Source organism: Trachemys scripta, chromosome 9 (genome assembly GCF_013100865.1).
Source record: "Trachemys scripta elegans isolate TJP31775 chromosome 9, CAS_Tse_1.0, whole genome shotgun sequence".
Taxonomy (NCBI): domain Eukaryota; kingdom Metazoa; phylum Chordata; order Testudines; family Emydidae; genus Trachemys; species Trachemys scripta.
In genome coordinates, this window is record NC_048306.1 from 36321359 (window position 1) to 36340708 (window position 19350).

At 42.4% G+C, this 19350-nt stretch overlaps 1 protein-coding gene across 5 annotated transcripts in view; it reads left to right on the top strand.

Annotated features, from left to right (window-relative positions):
- Positions 1–19350, top strand: part of DIAPH2 (diaphanous related formin 2) — an 874039-nt gene that overhangs the window by 392664 nt on the left and 462025 nt on the right. For all 5 annotated transcript variants that reach the window (XM_034781186.1, XM_034781187.1, XM_034781188.1 and 2 more), the window contains one exon: positions 14743–14982. In XM_034781186.1, the coding sequence (XP_034637077.1) occupies positions 14743–14982 (240 nt within the window). The remainder of the gene's footprint in view (positions 1–14742; positions 14983–19350) is intronic.

Here is a 19350-nt window from a genome sequence, read left to right on the forward strand (position 1 = left end):
CAAATCTAGAGTAATTCAACTGGGATGATGGGAGTTGTTGTGGATTTATACCATTGTGAAAGCAGAATTTAGCTTCCCACTTTTGTTAATTGTCTGATGTCTGAAATTTCACTTATTTTCAAAAATCATTCTTATGCCCCTTGTGTGTGTGTGTGTGTGGTTTTTTTTTTTTTGGTCAAACAGTGTGGTCAATTTACCTTTGACTCAATCTATCAACCGTTCAGTCAAATACTCTTAACTTGTAGTAATTTCTTTCCCATAAAATCCTAGTTACCGCTCAATGCTATTGAAAAACTCCACCCACCTCATTCTGGCTGTCTTTATGTAGTTGTGTTTCTGCATTTGTCTCCAGACCTCTAATATCAGGACATTACAGTTAAACTTTCTAGTATCTTGTTTTTCATTAAAATAAAAAAAAAAGCCCAAACTTTGTTCTGTTGTCCACTGTACATTTTAGTAGTGTAAATACTACTACTATTCTGGTTACGTGTCAGCGTGAATCCCAGTGTAGCTGTGCATGTGCACAAGATCAAATTATTTTGACCAGGAGTGTCTGTCGAGGCTGTGTATCCTGTTTCTTTATTCTCCTCTATGAAGACATAAAGGCTAGGGTGGCCATGACCTACCCTTAGCTCTCACTTATGGCAACAAATTGGAACGCGTGTCCAATATGACTAGATTCTAACATTTGCAAACTCTTCAAAAAACCAAAACAAACAAAAAAACCCTTGCATCTTCTGAAAACCTTCAGGACAATCCTCAATCTTGAATATACAATACCTTAAACTGATTTAAATGGCTATTTGGTCGAGATCTCTGAAGAGAACTCCCTGTAACAGACCACCTCCCTAGAGAGAGACATAATCTGCACTGGAGCCATCTTTGACACCAAGATGTCCACGGCACAGACTTTGGCACTAAAAGCATTCTACTCATCGGTGGCACTCATGGAGGATGTGTACTCCTCCTTACTATATCATGTTTTTCCCAGTGTCTAACAGAGAATCAGCCCCTATAAGGTCAGGCAATGCTGTGGAGACAACTGAGTGTAGGTTTGGCTTGACATGACAAGAGTGAGGCCTCATTTCTTTGGAGTAAGAATTAGGAAGTTAAATGGATCAGCGAATTGGAAATGAGATGTCTGTACTAGCTAAGATGGGGGGAACACCCAGGGAACCATTTTCAGAGGACAAAATAACAATGGCTAAGATAATCCTGGGATGTAAAATGAGGTTATGACACCCTGACACCCCCTTATTCACCACTATGATACAACTAGGATATGTTTTGCCCAAAGTATGCCTTGTCAGGTATCATTCTAAAAGTCTTGATCTGCTAGACATTAATATTCTGTTGAATTGTATGTGCTGTCATCATATGTGAAGTTATGAAGTTTGGCTATGCATGTGTTACTGAAACATGTTGTGAGTTTGAAAACACAAGCAGCCTTTCAGGTACAACAGTAAAAAGGTCAAACAATGTTAATGTCTTATTGAGAAAATGCACACAAGCACAAGGATTACCCCAGGAACTGTCTACAATAGAAACCTCTCAGAGATAGCACTACACAAAGGGAACTGTTTGACCCAGGCCACAGCAAAAGAACTTTCCAGCAAGTGGAAAGAAGATATAAAAGGGGGAAATGACATTATGATGGTACCACACTCTCCCTACAACAACACACCTGGAAAGACCTGTGGAACAAAGACTGAACTGGGGGAAGTGATAGTCCCAGGCTAAGAGGATCAGGGCTGGCTTTAGGGTGATTCAGCCGATTCCCTGGAATCGGGCCCCACGCCCCTAAGAGGGCCCTATAATGTCCCGAAGGAGCTGCCGCCGAAGTCCCACCACTGTCTTCGGCGGCAGCTCAATCGCTGCCGTGGAGGAAGGTCCCTCTGCCGAAGTGCCGCCGAAAGCACCGGCAGCTGATTGAGCTGCCGCCGAAGTCCCAGCACTGTTGTTGTCAGCAGCTCAATCGTTGCCGCTGTCTTCGGCGGCATTTTGGCGGAGGGTCCTTCCTTTGCGGCAGCGATTGAGCTGCCGCTGAAGACAGTGGCGGGACTTCGGCGGCAACTCCTTCGAATCGGGCCCCGCAGTGCCTAAAGCCGGCCCTGAAAAGGATTTCTAGCCTGTGTATGAAAAGCTGGGAAACCCAAGCTGCAAAGCAAAGGCAACTTGTGCCTTAAAAATCTGCCAGCCTGTTTATCACTCAGTGTGAGAATTTGCTAATTCATATCCTACCTATCTAGTATGTTAAGTTCAGTTTGCAGTTGTGTTTATTTCCTAGGTAATCTGCTTTGATCTGTTTGCTGTCACTTATAATCACTTAAAATCTATCATTTTGTAGTTATTAAACTTATTTTATGTTTTAATCCAAACCAGTGTGTGTTTGACTAGAGTGTCCAGTGGTAACCAAGCTGAGATTTTCCCACGTGTGCATGGTCCTCTTCGCATTGAGGGAGAGGCAGACCGGGTATTAAACCCATACACTGGCCAGATTTGACCAGGGCAGGACGGTACTGCTCTGGGGTCTGAGGCTGGTGGTAAGAGACCTGCATGTAACTGCAGCTGGGTGTGTCCCTACCTGTGAGAATGCTGGTAAAAGTGCAAGCTTGGAGGGCTTTGTAGCTTGTCACAGCAGCACTGTGTGAGAGGGGAGGCCAGGATGGTGGGTCAGTTCCAGGTTACACCCCAGGGGGTAAGAGCGAGTCATGCATGGAACAGTGTGTGCTGTACAGGGATTGGTTCCTACAGTGTGACCAATCCCAAACGTGATGCAACATATACTAGATGCAGTGTCATGTGAAACTGTATATAAAGGAAGAAGTTTGCTCTGTAACTTTGGATATGTGGTACGCCCTGTACTTCCCCACACACTTTGGGTGTTATTAACTCAGCATAGATTTGCTGTATGCCAGATTAAGGAACCTGAGTGACGAGACTAGAGTTGGACTGAATTCTTAGGGAACCTAGTGGAAGAGGGCTTGGGGAAACCTCAACTTTGAGAACTTCCACAGAGCCCTCTGGCTTATCAAGACTGGCACAGTCCAGTTTGAAACGCACCAGCAACCCATCTGCATACAGGATACCACCCTGGCCCTACTGAGGTGTTGGGGTCCACACATTCAGGTGTCAAGGAATCTGATCCTCATCATTAAGGAAGAGGAAATGGTGTCCCTCCTCGGTGGCTTCCCTGGAATATGAGGAAGAGTGGGACCCAGAAGTGTAGCCACATCATTCTGCTCCCTCGCCTCCCAAGGACCTCTTGTCATAGTCACCAGATGAAATTGTGACCTCATCAATGATTCTAGGAGATTTCAGTGCATTTTGAGAGTTGTTCGTGCAGATGGATGACAGTGTGGAGGCGCTGAGACTTCAATCATCCAAAAAAAAATTTCTCCACTCTTTCTGCTGTTGACCCTGCTAGAATTGTCTTCTCTATAAATGAGGGACTATTAATCTTTGTAAGAGCTTTGTGGCAGACGCTGGCCGCTATTGTCAACATTGGAAAAAAATTTACAAGGTGCCCCTTTTGGAGTTTGGGAGTTGGAGGACTTTTATAAGCATCCTAACCTGGATCATCAGTTGTCTCAGCTGTCCAAGAAAAACCATGCTTAGACAAGAATACACCAAAGAATAAGACCTTTTTAGACCCGTTTGAGAGAAAATCATACTTGTTAGCATCACACAATTGCAAATGGCCAACTGCCAAGCTCTACTGGACAAATCTGACTTTCTAACATACGACAGAGTAACACCCTTTGTTAATAACCTCTAATCTGAACACAGAGGAGCTCAAAGACATTATAAAAGAGGGCCAGTCCTTGGAAGCAGCGAAGAATGCATCGGACACCGTGACCAAGTCTGTGTGAAAAGCGTTATGGCTCCAAGGTTTGGGTATCTCGCACAAATACAAGCTGTGGCTGAGGACTTGCTGAACAGCTCCAAGCCCTCAAAAAAGTGAGAGGACTGACAAAATGCTACATTTCCTGAAATATTCCGAAGTGACTTTGCTCTCTCTAGGAATCTGTACCACTCTGGCCTACCATAAACCATACTGCCGTCAACCATAGCATCAACTGAGACAGTGCCTGCTGTCTTACCACAGGAAACCTGAATACCTTGCCAAGAAACACTGGAAGTACAGCAGAGAATATCAACCTTCCTCAGCCTCTGCAAACATTCTCCTTTGATGTTTTAGCAGAATTGATGTGACATTCAAGAGCTGCACCAACAGTCTGCAGAGTATGTCCTTTAGAAGCCACCTTGCATTATTTCATAGTGTATTGTTGGACTTTACAGCCAATAAATGGGAGCTAGACTTGCATTGCTTGTGGCTATACTATCCAATTGCTTTCCCCACCCTTTACCAACACCTTTCCCCCTCCCTCTTCAGGGCATTCTCACAAGTGCTTGTTGCAAACTGAAGTGACCTGGTTGCTCCATCTAGGAGCCTTAGAGGTGGTCTTCCAGGAACACAAGAGAAGAGGGAGGGTTGCAGCCCCATCGTTATGGCCTTAAGCTGGGTCATGAGGAGGCTCAGGCTCATATGTGGCCCTGATGGACTCTGCTGGTCAAAATAATTAGGTCTCATGTGCATGAGGTTTATGTGAATGTACAATATCTCAAAGACCCGAAGTAAGTGTAGGATAATTGTTTTCTTTATGTTCACTGCTGTACCTTTGTTCTGGGGAATATGTTCAAAGAGTGCTAGAGAGAATTAAAAAGGCACAGCACAACAATTTAGTAGCAAAAATATTTTTTACTTATAATGTGCCTAGTCTTGATTGTGCATGTAGTGACTAGTTTGTATTTCTGAACATTGAAATTCTGAAAATTCAAATAGAAAATGCATCAAAATTTGTTATAGTGAAAAATTTTGGCATCTGTAATCAGATAAGGAGCTTCCTTTTTAGGGTGTTTCATTTTCCCATTGGATTAGTGATCTGAATAGACAGACTAGACTCCTGGGTGTCTTGGATTAATGATAATCTGAATGCTGTTGTTAGGAAGAACATTAAATGTTAAAAAATAAATATAGGAGGATAGACAGGGTAAAATAAAGATAGATTTTAAAAAATGTGTGTACCTATTTCTATATACAAATTAGGTATGTTAATTAATAAGGTTTTGATTGACCTATCAATATACCCATCAAACTTAATATAGGTCAGAATTAGATGTTTAAAATTCATTTAGAAAAGGAATATTTTGTAATAGACTAATTAGCTTAATATTCATCTTATTTGTGAATGGAAATGTGATGCTCCAATTTTCATTTAGATGAAGTATTAAGATCAATTGTATATTCTAATTAAGTATCTGGACAGTTTTGAAGATATATCCCAGGATCAAATAGTTTCATATATTGGCCCAACTCTGTTACATATTGAGAAAAAAGTTTAGTTCCTTAATAAGCAGATTATCATCTTCTCTGACATGAGTGGCATGCTCCTCTAAGTGCTGGAGGTTTGGACCTAATCATCCCTGGTCAATCATCAGACCTAGCTGGGAAAGGAGTGAGTGATCATAAAAACAGCAGTTGGCTTAATTGAGGGTGATTGCAGGAAGAAGCTGCAGGAAGGGACAGTCTCCTGCAGTGGTTACTGATGAAGGAAGACTCCAGGTTAGCCCCTCCTGTCATGGCTGGGTAGAAAACACCAGCTGGAAGCTTTGTTTGCCTTTTGTGAGTTTGTGGTCATTTTGGACAATAAATGAAGCCAAAAAAGAGGGACTAAAGAGGGACTAAGGTGTGGCTGTTAACTCCCCAGGCTGGTGAGGAAGCAGTGTTTTACACAAAGTACAATATGCAAATTTAAGATATTTTAACATTTTAATTGATTCGGGTATGGCTGCATCCAAAGGAATGACAGTTTAAGGATACCGGTACTACCAGGGTTACAATCTGTTTTATTTTGTTTTTGTTTGGTAGCGCGCTGGGGAGATTTAGCAGAATGTTAAAGTAGCTCTTGGTGTTGAGAGTTAGGCCACATTTTAGGTATGAGGAATATAGTTATAGCACCATAGCTACACTGGCATAACCCTGTACTGTACAGCAATAGACGGGTTTTTTTGTGGCTGCAGGAATAAGCTTCATGAGTGAAGGTAGCTAGGTTGAGAGAAGTATTCTTCTGTGACTTGGCTGCATCTACGCTGGGGGTTAGGTCAGTATATCTACGGTGCTCAGAGGTGTGGATTTGTATACCCCTAAGCTCTATGGCTATATCAACCTAAATTTTCAGTGTAGATCAGGTCATGTGCACATGGATAGCTACCAGCAATGATATGTTTCATCCCCTGTATATGGCCCACCCTTGTCTTGCAGAGCTTTAATGCATCCCACCTTTCTCCCAGCCCCCTGGATAGTTGCATTCCTCTCCCATGTGCTCCTGTAGAGTTCCATTATCCTCTTCATGCTGTTTGTCCATGCACAATCTGTGTATTTTTCCCATGCTCTTCTACCACCTTATTATGATTTATATACTTTATATTTATATATACTCAGCAAACATTATCCAGCTATGCCAGAAGGACAGGAGACACTGCATGTGTTGTTTAATTAGGTTGCAACTTCATTCCTAAACATCTGGGAGTATCCAGCAGATAAAAGTCTACAGTGGTGGTGATTCCCTAATTATTTACATATGATGGGGAGAGGGACTCCTCTCAGCCCTCCCCCTTTACTCATCCTTGTCTCCAGCCAACCCGCAGCTGGGACCCTCTGTCACCAGGAGCAGATTAGTGTTTTGTGGGATCCATGGGTCAGAGCAAGTGGGGGCCCCTCCCCATACCTTCCGTCTGCAGTCCCCCCCCCCCCAACTCCTGCCGGGGAAATGGGGTTGGGGCGTGGGGGCTTGCCCTGCTCCACCTGGCACTCCTTCTGGGGAGTGGGGTCAGGGCGTCCGCTCCACCCACCCACCCACCCAGTGCTCTGCCCACCCAGCAAGTACCTGCTCCCACTCCCCAGCTGGAGCACTGGGCGGATGGAGTGGAGCAAGCCCCTACACCCTGACTCTGTGCCCCAGCTGGAACGCCGGGCAGACAGAGTGGTTCGGGGCACTCAGACGCCTGGTTTTTCTGGGGCCCCAAATTGGCTGTGGCCCCTGGGCATGGCAATGTGGGCCCATTGGCTAAGTGGCAAATTCACCACTGTCTTTCACACTATCTGGAGTGACTCATGACCATGAGTGCCTGCCTCAGAGCAGATTGTCAAAAACAGAGCAGACACTCCTAACTGGTGGTGTATTCTGTAATTAGATTTCATCAACATAGAACCAAATGTGAACTCCCCAAGTGCTACAATAGCCTTATATTGGAGTCACAGAGAGTTCCCTTAGACTCTCCAGTCTATTTTGCCACCAAGACAAACTGGATTTAGTGATAAATGGCCATTTATACCAAAAATCACAAATATTTCGGATTACTCCCATTCCCAAGAGACCAGTCATTCACCCAGGTCAAGTTGCATTCTAGATCTCATACCAAAGACAATGCTGGTAGCCAATTCTGTAGTAAACTAAATATATTTTATTAACTCAGAATAGGAAATGAGTAATTGGGAAATTAAGGCAGGTAAAATATATGTACAGGTGAGTCACGTCTATAATTTCAAATGGTGGAAGAGATGTAGTAATCTACCGGTTTCCCAAAAGTCTCCCAGGGCTACCCAGAATAATTCTGGGGATCTCTGTCTTCTTGTTGCATTATTCTGCCCTGTTAGACTCCAAACAGTCCAGAGACACAGGATTTTTCCCTGAATCCATACTGATAGCTTCTTATCTCAGAAAACAAGCTGACAGGGTCACCACTTATGCTGGCTCTTTCTTTGATGGGTGGAGAGAGAGGAGTACATTTAGAGTCTTTGATCTCTGATCATCACACACAATGACCACTTTTCTTCAGATGTGCACAAATTAACACTTTCCTGCTGAAGTTTTTCATTTCCATTACACAAGGCTTCTTTCTCATTTGATGGGTTATATAGTTACAGGGGTAAATGCAATGTAAATGTTTTCTATTACATTATAACAGGATACAGATCAGTGAAAACAAATGCATGTAAGTTTAAACACCAAATATATCCTTATACATATAAAAATCATTTTGATCTATTCTAATACACAGGTGAATTGGCCTGGAGCTTTGGCATGAGTTGGCACCTGGTCTGCCAGCATCACACCCTCGAATGAGGGTTAAGGGGGACTATAAAGGAGGTGGCGGGTTGATTTTCTGCCATACCAGTTATAAGTGCCACGAACCCCTGCTCCCCGTCCTCCCCATTTCTGCTCCTCTGAGGAATACCTCCTTTAAATTCTTTACCAATCCATTTAATATGGTCACCATATCCCTTCCTATGGAATACCTGTACTGGACATTCACCACAAGAAGTTGCCAGTAATTAGCTGGGCTGGCTCCCTGCCCTCCTCTGCCTCCCAATATCTAGCAGTGCTCCCAGACACCTACTAATGCCGCCTTTGATAACTGCCAAAAACATGGCTGCTCCAAGTCTGACAAATTATCCTACCTGAATAGTTCTGGTGCTGTGTCCGCATGAGAAATTGCTGATGCCCCTCTGCCACCTATAAATTTATTCACCTCCCTTTTACATACTTACTAGTCTCGTCCATCTGAGAGGCTTCACAGTTGCCCGCCACACCCTGCGTTGCAACATGTCCGACCAAATAATTTTTACTCCTGGGGAAAAAAGTTCCAGGATCTGCCAGAAGTCCTCTTACTGCCCTACCGTATTCATCTCTTAAGTGGTGTGTGTGTGTGTGTGTGTGTGTGTGTGTGTTGTGAGAGAGAGAAATTTAGAAGAAATGCTCTTTGCCATTCTTATAAGTAGTGAAATGTAAAGAACATAATACATAAACAAAAGCATCTCTAACTCTGTGGGGAAATAACCCTTTTGCAACTGCTCTCACTAAAGCCGTCACCACACATTTTAAATATAGTAAAGATCAACTAAAGAAATGACAATCTCTTGATGATATTTTGATAGACAACGACCTCATAACAAATAAATGCACAGCATAATACAATATCATGATCAATGGTCCCACACTATTTTATGGAATGAATTATAAAAACAAAGAATTCATGTCAGCTAAAATGCTGCAGCAGATCATTCTTGACAAATGTTGTTCATTTCAATCAAACTCATCTCACTGTAGTGTTGTTTTGTGATCTGTAGCTTTTAATCATTTTATCTTTCTATGCTATTATTCTTGTACACCAAACACTACATACCTTCCTAACAGTCCAAGACTGGTTATAGAAATAGTTTTAAAAAAATCTTGGTAATAAATGTTTAGTTCCCATTACTTCTCAGCTAAAACATGTACTTTTGAAGGCAAGACATATTCAGATATGGCATTTGTGAAATTAGCAATGATTATAGAAAGAATGTGTCCTGAGCTTGTTTGGTTGCTTATTGTCTGATTTGGTGATTTAATGTTACTGTGAAATAAAGTGCAGCCTTGAGAAGTGGTGGTGGTTATGTCAGAGTGGGAATATACTCATTCCTGTTTGATGAGCTGAATTTGTATGGGCCATTTGGAAGCAAGATTTAAAATAAACTATTTCAAAGTAAAAAGGATGTTTAGAACTTGAGCATAATGAGCTTAAATGAAAAAGGCTGACTTTTATTCTGCATTATATTATTTTTGCAATAGTTTATTAGAAACAGAAAACAAACAAACAAAAAAAAACACTTTGGTCTCATAAACTGACTAGACATGTCCACTATGGATTGTTTCCAATTTTATCTCATTAACATAATTTCTTTAAGAATGTGTGCCTATTATATGTCTATATCTGTGCAACTACACCAAGAGCTTTCCCCTCATGGCTCTTTTATTAAGTGTTCCATTCACATTTCATCTTAAAATTTTGGACTGTGCATTTCCTTGTATAGGAAGAGAGTTTGATCCTTGTGCATTTTACCAAACTTAAACATATAGCCCTAGCATATCTTTGCCCACCTGATGCTACACTCAGACTCTTGTAATTCATGTTTGTATCTACACCTCTACCCCGATATAATTAGCCAAAAAATCTTACGGCATTATAGGTGAAACCGCGTTATATCAAACTTGCTTTGATCCTCCGGAGTGCGCAGCCCCACCCCCCCCGGAGTGCTGCTTTACCGCGTTATATCCAAATTTGTGTTATATTGGGTTGCGTTATATCGGGGTAGAGGTATACTTATTGTTTGTCCCCATCATATTCCCCAAGCAACCTAGCAGACTTTTAGGTGGAAATTAATGTTGTTTGTTCCAGGAACAACTCTCTCCACAGCTGCTACCAACCTATGTGTAGGAATGCCATGCAGCCATTCAGAAAGAAGTTAATGAAAGCACAGCTTCTTAGTGGGCCATTGAAAAGGCCAGCTGAGTGGGCACCAGCTAAGACAGGAGCTGGAGCAGGCTGCCAGTCTGTTAACTACTGGCAGTGGAAATGTTTGTGGCCAGCTAGTGATATTGAGCAGTCTGGAGAGACTTATAGGCCCTTAGGCACCTATATACCTACCCCTGGATCATATGGGTGGGTCCTTGCCTGTGGATTAGTTGAAGTTTAGTTGAATGGTATGGGGCTTATCACAAGACCTGCTGGTAATTCCTTCTGATGATTCATCAAGCTCTCTGGCTCAGGGATAGCTCATCAGCCTTATGCAGTAGTGTTGTAGCTGTGTCAACGGACTCAGGCTTCCAGGTAGCTTAAGGATGACTCATCAGGATCTGAGGTAACTCTGGGTTTGGTAGTCTCAGAGGTATCACACAGGTGTAACAGAGTGGAAGGAATAGCTCAGAGGCTTTCTGTGTCGATGCCCCAAGATCCAGGCTTTCCATATCCACTTTAAGCAGCAACAAAACCTTCCTTTCAGGTGAAAGAAAGTAGTGGAAACGTCACAGGTTTAAACTTTGAGTTTTACGAGGATGACAACTTCTTCTATGGACTATTCCACAGAAAGGATTTGGATCCTTCTATAACTAACATATATTAGTGGTAGTGATGTTGTAACCCATACACCTTCTGGGTGTGGTGTTCTGTCCCATCTAGTGACAGCAAGACCACTTAGAGAGCAATTAATGAATCTGCTCTACAGCCTTAGGTAATAGCTAGTTGGCATTTAGCTCATGCGATAGAGACTTATGCTCTAAGCTCCAGAAGTCTCAGGTTCAATCCCGCCCGTTAACGACCGGGATCTGTTGGCGTTACAATGTCACTGAGTACTTAAGGTTATGAGTTCTTGCCAATCTCTCAGCAGATGCATGTTGGATTACACTCAGAAATATAACTCTTCTAAAAACTTTTTTTTTTTTAATCCTTAATATTACTACTCTGGATATTCTTGTTAGACATATAAATGTCCAAAAAGCTCTTGGCCCATATTTTGTGACAATTAATTCCACATGTAAATGTAAATTTTTTCATGTAAATATCTCTAATACAGATGTCCCCAAACTATAAGGCGCTCCCCTCTAGGGGTGTGGAAATACATGGGGGGAGGGAGAGGCTTGGGCCAGTCCCATTGGGGGTGGGGATGGAGTGCCACACTGCCCCCAGCTTCTGCTCCGGTCCCTCCCCAAGCCATGTCTCTGGCTCCTGGTCCTGCACTTGGCCCCATTCTCAGCCTCAGTGTGGCTCCGCTCCTGGCCATGTGCCAGCCCCCAGCCTCTCCTGCTGGCCACAGCTCTGTTCCCAGCCCAGGGCCGAGGCTGGGGATAAAGCTGAGAGTGGAGCTGCACCTGGCTGCTAGCCCCCCCTCAGCCCATCTGCAGCTCTGCCCCTGCCTCTGGCCACGTCCTACCCCCAGCTGCAGCCCCAGCCTCAGCCCCCTTATTCCCAGCCATGTCCCCACTCAGACACTGTCCCGCTCCTGGCCCTGGCTCGGGGGAGGAGGTGGGAAGGGGTCTCAGATGGGCATAAGGTGGGCGTGACCCTGAAAAGTTTGGGCACCACTGCTCTAATATGTCTCACGTATTAAGATATCTCTAAAAAGATTTGCTGTAATTCTCTCAATCAGTCAATAAAGTTATTTAAAACAACTGTTTTATGCATTTTGCTATTTTAATCGTTAGAATTTACTCTCATGTTTTAGTAGTCCATGTGGAAGGTAAGAGAAAGTGTTAAATCATTTGTGATGAATAAGAAAGACAAGGACCTTTTTTGGCTGTGAGCCATAAATCTAGCAAAATTGATCAGCGGGGACTAACTTATTGAATCACTAACGAGTATATTCCTGAAGGTGTAGAGCATGACTGATTCCTTCCTGACTAGCTTCAGTGTTTGGAGGTATTATGAATGATTGCTTTGCAAAATGAAAAACTGTAGCTATTGAGAAATAGCCAAAGTGTAAAGATGATGGTATTTTAGTTTTTTTTTTTTTTTTTAAATAAGTGTATCAAAAGGACAACAGATTGAAATACCAATGTTTAATTGTGTACCACTTGTATCCAAGTAGTTAGGGGAATAGAAAGAATGGAGCTAGTCTGTGTCCTGGCTGGATATTTCTCTGAAGTCCTTTTTGCACAAATCTTCGCTCTTGATTCAAGAGTCTCAAAGTACCAGAATTTTGGGTAACTATCTCCTCAGGAGAGTAGGCAACATAATCTAAGGCTAGTTCATGGGAGTTGTATATTCCATCATATATTCCATCATAGACTCAAGCAGAAAGCTCCGCCCCCTCCGCTGCCAATTTTCATCATCATTTGCTATGATACATTGGTTATATAGTTCTTTCTGAAGCATTTTGTGGTGAGGTAAGTTTGAAAGATCCCAGCAAGAAAAGTATTACCTATTAGATTTTTTGGGGGGGAGGGAGGGATTATTCTTGGTAGTCACTCTTCGATAATATCAGTGAGGCCCAAATCTTCATGCATAGTTAGTAACAACTATTAAGACCACAACTCAAGGTAGTGTTGCCTACAGTTGTTAGGGGAAATGACAAGTAATCCATTTTAGATCTCAGTTTATTAAAAACAAACAAAAAACCCCAAACAAAACAACAAACAAACAAAAAACACCCCACATGTAGCAGAAGATCACAGATCTTGGCTCCCGGGGGAAGGCCAGCTTGTGCAACTGAGACCTCAACTGAGAAATGCTATCAGGAAAATAACACACACACCTGTGAATGTGATGGATATAGCTCCTCTCCTTCACCTAATACAAAAAGCACGTACAAATGAGCTGCTGTTCCATCACTGTTCATCTCCCTACACAATTAATTTACTTTTTAAACCTCTGTTGGTATACATTTTAAACGTTTGAGATCTAGTCTAGGTAAGACAAGAGTATATGACCCTGCCAGACTGACCAGGGCAGACAGTTTCAGTAGAGACTTATGGGGGTTGATGGACATTTTGCAGAACTTCCTGTTTAGTTATCAGTCACATTATTGCTGCAGGAAGAAAGAGAGAGAAATTAATTTTCATCTGAGGAGGAAACTTACCAGTAACCCAACCAAATATTAATTTTAAAAATATTAAGGGAATTTTACATTCACATGTGGAATTCATTGCCCCAAGATTGAGGCCAAGAGCTTACAGGATTAAAAAAAAAAAAAAAGTATTGGACATTTATGCAGCTAACAAAAATATCCAGAGTAGTTATAGTGAGGATTTAAAAAAAAAATGTAGTTTTTTAGAAGAGTTATGCTTCTGGGAATAAGCCAACATGTGAATGTTGGGAGGTTAGCAAGAACTTTTCTTATTGCACGTTATTTCATAATCACCTTTTGATGGGTGATTCTTGCATATTTTTCTGAAGCATTTGGTATTGAGGTCAAGGACAGGATACTTTATTAAGATAACCAGTGGTCTGATGAAGTATAGCAATATTTATGTTCAATTGGCATGCAAAATTATCTGAATCTAATGGGAGTTTACTAGCTGCAGACTCCTTCTGAGTATTTGTTTCACATTGTGTTTAAATGGCTAAATGCTGGTTATATGTACAGTGTTGGAGTTATTTTTATCACAGGGAATAGAACTAATGAACACTATATAAATAGGTATTGGAAATATACAGTGTAAAACCAAACCTGATAATTAACACAAGAAGCACTGTTGAGGAGAAATCTATATGCAGTGCTTTAAAATATATGCAGTACATAAAAGTGAGCTCATATGACTTCATTATTACCTTTTTACTTAATTACTTACATAATTACTTAACATGAACATTTTAAAAGGGATTTGAAACTTTGTACATAAAATAGTTCATCTCTGTTATAAAATGTAAGATAATTTTCTAGTGTTATTTTAAAATGTAACAAGTGCAAAAGTAAGAGGTAGTTTTAGAATGTTAAGCACCATAATAATGGGTAATTTCTTTGGAACAGTGATGTCAGTGACAGAATGTTAGTGACAGTGTGAGTCTTATTTAATCTGTAGTTCTTAGCATTCCATGTAGCTGGTTTTCATCTACTTCACCTTGGCAGAATGTACAATGCTGGTTGCCAGTGATTTTTGCAATTTACCTAAATAAAACTCTTCAACTCTAGAAAATGTTTTATTAATATTAAATAGGTTGTTGCAACTGATTAAATTGAAATTGACATTGTTCTGTGAAAAGCTCTTATATTTGGAGATATGCATTACTTGAAACAATGAGAATGCAGTTGTACTGTATTACTTCATGTTGGAAAGAGACAATATTGGTTATAAAATTAAGATACACTGCATAAAAAGCTTTTCATTCTGTTTGTATTCTCACTTAGCATTCTTGATCTTACAGATGAGCTCAGTGAAAATGTTACGGTCTCGTCTCAATGGCATCCTTTTCAAGCTTATGTTTGAAGAACACGTAAACAACATCAGACCTGGCATGATGGCAGTAACTCTAGCCTGTGAGGAGCTGAAGAAGAGTGAGAGCTTTAATAGGTTGTTAGAGCTAGTGTTGTTGGTTGGAAACTACATGAATTCAGGCTCAAGAAATGCCCAGTCGCTGGGGTTTAACATCAGCTTTCTTTGCAAGGTAAGTTGTTAAACTATAACAAATTTTATTATTTTATAATTGCAGAGTTTGGGCCAGTTTCTGTGCAATGCTGCTCTAAACAAACAAACTGAGAGTGCACCACCATGTGAGAATCCCCAGCTGGCACTCAATCAATGTAGCCAACTCAGTATTACCCCATTTATGATAAGGGGTCTGTCAAGGCTGCTTCCTCACTCTGAACTTTAGGGTACAAATGTGGGGGCCTGCACGAAAACTTCTAAGCTGAACTACCAGCTTAGATCTGGTCCGCTGCCACCACTCCCAAATGTGCTAATTCCCTTCCCTGGATAGCCTTGAGAGACTCTTCACCAATTCCCTGGTGAATACAGATCCAAACCCCTTGGATCTTAAAACAAGGAGAAATTAACCATCCCCCCCTCCTACCTCCCACCAACTCCTGGTGGATCAAGATCCAACCCCCTTGGATCTAAAAACAAGGAAAAATCAATCAGGTTCTTAAAAAGAAGGCTTTTAATTAAAGAAAAAGGTAAAAATCATCTCTGTAAAATCAGGAGGGAAAATAACTTTACAGGGTAATCAAACTTAGAGCCCAGAGGAATCCCCTCTAGCCTTAGGTTCAAAGTTACAGCAAACAGAGATAAACGCTCTAGCAAAAAGGTACATTTACAAGTTGAGAAAACAAAGCTAAAACTAACATGCCTTGCCTGGCTGTTTACTTACAAGTTGGAAATATGAGAGACTTGTTCAGAAAGATGTGGAGAGCCTGGATTGGTGTCTGATCCCTCTCAGTCTCAAGAGCGAACAACCCCCAAAACAAAGAGCACAAACAAAAGCCTTCCCCCCACCAAGATTTGAAAGTATCTTGTCCCCTTATTGGTCCTTTGGGTCAGGTGTCAGCCAGGTTACCTGAGCTTCTTAACCCTTTACAGGTAAAAGGATTTTGGAGTCTCTGACCAGGGATTTTATAGTACTGTACACAGGAGGACTGTTACCCTTCCCTTTATAGTTATGACAAAGGCTGAAGGAAGGGACATTGCTGGAGATCTCCTGTCTCCTGGTGATCCTTAGTCAGTGTAACCACTCCTTGGACGATGTTACAAAATTATATAAATTTGAACAAAGCTAAATCTGCTCCGATACTTACTTGAGGTTTCTGACAAGCCCCAGGTGCCCCAAAGATTTAGGTAAAACAAATGCATTGTACAGTTGGTTGGACTCAGAGATCACGGCCAGAATGTTATCTACAAAGGCCTATAGGTGTGGGAGGAATAAAAGCATTGCTGTTATCATCGGGGTATATCATATGTTAACCATGCTAGTCATAGATTTCAAGGCCAGAAAGGACTGTGTAATATAGGCCATAGAATTTTCCCAAAATAATTCTTAATACTTGGTTCAATTTCAGTTGTCGGGTTTAGTGTGCCAGTGCTGGGTAATATTGCTGACCTGTGATACATTGGAGGTCAGGTGAGGGGGATGTGTACACCTGGGGGTATGCAGAAGTCTTCCGGGGATACTCAAGTTATCTAGATAATTGTTTCTCAAACTGGTGGTTGCAGCCCCGGGGGGAAGGAGCGGGGTGACACGGGACAGCTTTAGGGGAATCGCAAGTGGAGGGCCAGCATTAGTGGGTAGCAAGCAGGGCAGTTGCCCAGGGTTCCATGCCGCTGAGGGCTTTGCAAAGCTAAGTTACATGTCGCCTGGGGTTCGGGCTTCAGACAAAGTTCACAAGTGATAAACAGGCTCAAGTATCACACTGAAATGTAAGTACAATATTTATATTCCAATTGATTTATTTTATAATTCTATGGTAAAAATGAGAAAGTAAGAAATTTGTCAGTAATAGTGTGCTGTGACACTTGTGCATTTTTATGTTTGATTTTGTAAGCAATTAATTTTTAAGTGAGGTGAAATTTGGGGTACACAGAACAAATCAGACTCCTGAATGGGGTACAGTAGTCTGGAAAGGTGGTGAACCATAGTGCTAGATGATCTGGGTAGTCCCTTCTACCTTTAAACTCTGACTCTGTTTTTGAGAAAAGTCAGCAGAAATATTAAATAGCTCCAGTATAAAAAGTGAACTTACATCAGTCTTCTTTGAGTGTACTGAAAATATGTTTATGATTACAGATGGGATCCTTATGCTTCAATCTGTAACCATCCTATATTTAACTAAGATTGTGTGACTGCAAAACTGAAGGCACAAAGAAACCTTTAAAAGCTATAGTTGTAATATAATTGAATTTGGTTATTTACATAGTAAGTACATGCAATACATCGTTAATCTGAATCACTTTGCAAGATCCAGTTTTATGTAGATTTATGAAATCACTGATAAATACATATTTTAAAACTGGTTACCATTTAATCTTGTATATGCACAGACATGCAAATGAATGAAGTACGGATTAACCTGGTTTAACTAAGTACATAATATACACTGCAGTAATCTGGAACATGGGGAGCTGGGCACACAACTCCTGTTACTGTTACCAAGTGTTCCACACCTAGTTTCCTTAGCACTGTGCTGATTTCCCCCCCCCCCTTTTTTTTTTTCCCAGTTTTGCTTCCTCCCCACTACCACACACACACAAGTACAAGATGTAGTACTTTTAACCAATTACATTTGTTTGGTCTTCTCTGCAGTCCTTGGCTGACAGTTGGCTTGTGCATTAAGCTATGCTAGCTGTTGCATGCTTTGGCTGCAGCAGCTGAACGCTTTAACATGCATTGGAATGTATGGCATTTTGCTTACATAGATGAAAATCCTGTAATTGATTTTAGGGAGAGATGTAGCAGAAACTATGTATCCCCCAGGACATGCTAGGCCACACATTGTGGCTCTTATTAAAAGGAGGGGTTGGCATGATGCAGAATAAAAGGAATACAACTTTTGCATGACAGGAAGATGCAGAGTTGTTTAAGTAGTGTGGTGCTCATGCAACTGAGGTTGCCATCTACCAAGCCAACTGTTGTCTGTCTGGGCATGTGAGCCTTTGCCTCCCCCACTCACTCAGGGAGCTGTTGTTTTTGAGGGTGTCCCCCACGCTTGTGGTGACCCTCATGAGAGGATAAGAGAAACTAATTTTGACCAGTCTTTGATTAATCAGATTAGAAGTCAACAATCAAAGAGTGTGTGTGTGTGTGTGTGTGTGTGTGTGTGTGTGTGTGTGTGAGAGTAAATTGCTTTTCTTACCACCTTAATGTTTGCCACCATCATGGTTGTCAAATTGGTGACTCTTGAGCTTTTTGGGGAGAACAATGTGGGGAAGGATTGATGTGTTTTTATCCTATAGCTGTAATGGAACTGTCACCCCCAGTGATGCCTTTGGTCAATGCTTTGACACTCAATTAGTCAGGGAAATATTTTAATCAAGGAAGATTCCCTCTTTTCATCTTGCCTTTGTTTTAGGATGACAGGTTCAAGCTTGTTCTTAAACAAACTCATAATATTTAAACCAGAGTTGATACCAAGGGTGACGTACTTTCTTGAAACAGAGAGCAGCCTTCATGATTGCACAGACAAGGGGGCCTGCAGGGCTTTAGTGTGCATGCAACTATGGAGGCTGCTTTATGGTAAGGAGAGGGCCCTTAGTTAATATTTAACAGGGATGATGGGCATTCTTCCTGTAGGTGTTCTTTAGGGTTACCATATGTCCGTATTTTCCCAGACATGTCCAGCTTTTTAGATCTTAAATTGCCGTTCGGGAGGAATTTTTAAATAGCTCAAAATGTCCAGGATTTTGCCGGGTGGGGAGGAAGATGCGGAACTTCCGAGCCCGGGCGGCAGCAGGGAGCAGAAGTCTGGAGCCTCTGGGCTTCCTTGGCCGTTGGAAGGGGGAGGAGGCGGGAGAGAGGGGGTGGAATTCCTGAGCCCACGCTGCCCTGGCTGCAGCCGGCAGGAGCGGAAGCCCCAAGGAAACGCTGGAGGAGGAAGCCCAGGGAGCCGCGGTAGGAGCTTGGGGCAGCAGGAGGACAGGGCTGCAGGGCAGAAGTCCCAATCCCGGGCTGCCTCAGCTGGGGTGGAAGAGAGTCAGTCCCCAGCTTGGTTGGAGCCTGAGCTGCCTCAGCCGTTGGGGCGGAGGGTGTGGAATTCCTGAGCCCCAGCTGGAGCAGGGGAGGAAGGATGGAAGCCCCGAGCCTGGGCTGCCCTGGCTGGGGTGCCCCAACCCCTTACTGGAGCTGAGAGAGGCCCCAAGCCCAGGCTGCTCTGGCCTCTGCAACGACTGGGAGCAGAAGTACCTCCTCATTGATCAGCCCCTTCCACTGTGCGGCTGCTAAGATTACAGGCACCTTGTCCTACTACCGCCCCAATCCCCAGCTGGACTTTCCATCCCTGGGGGGCTCCACTTCTGGGTCCCCCGGGGCAGAAGCTGCCAGGATAAA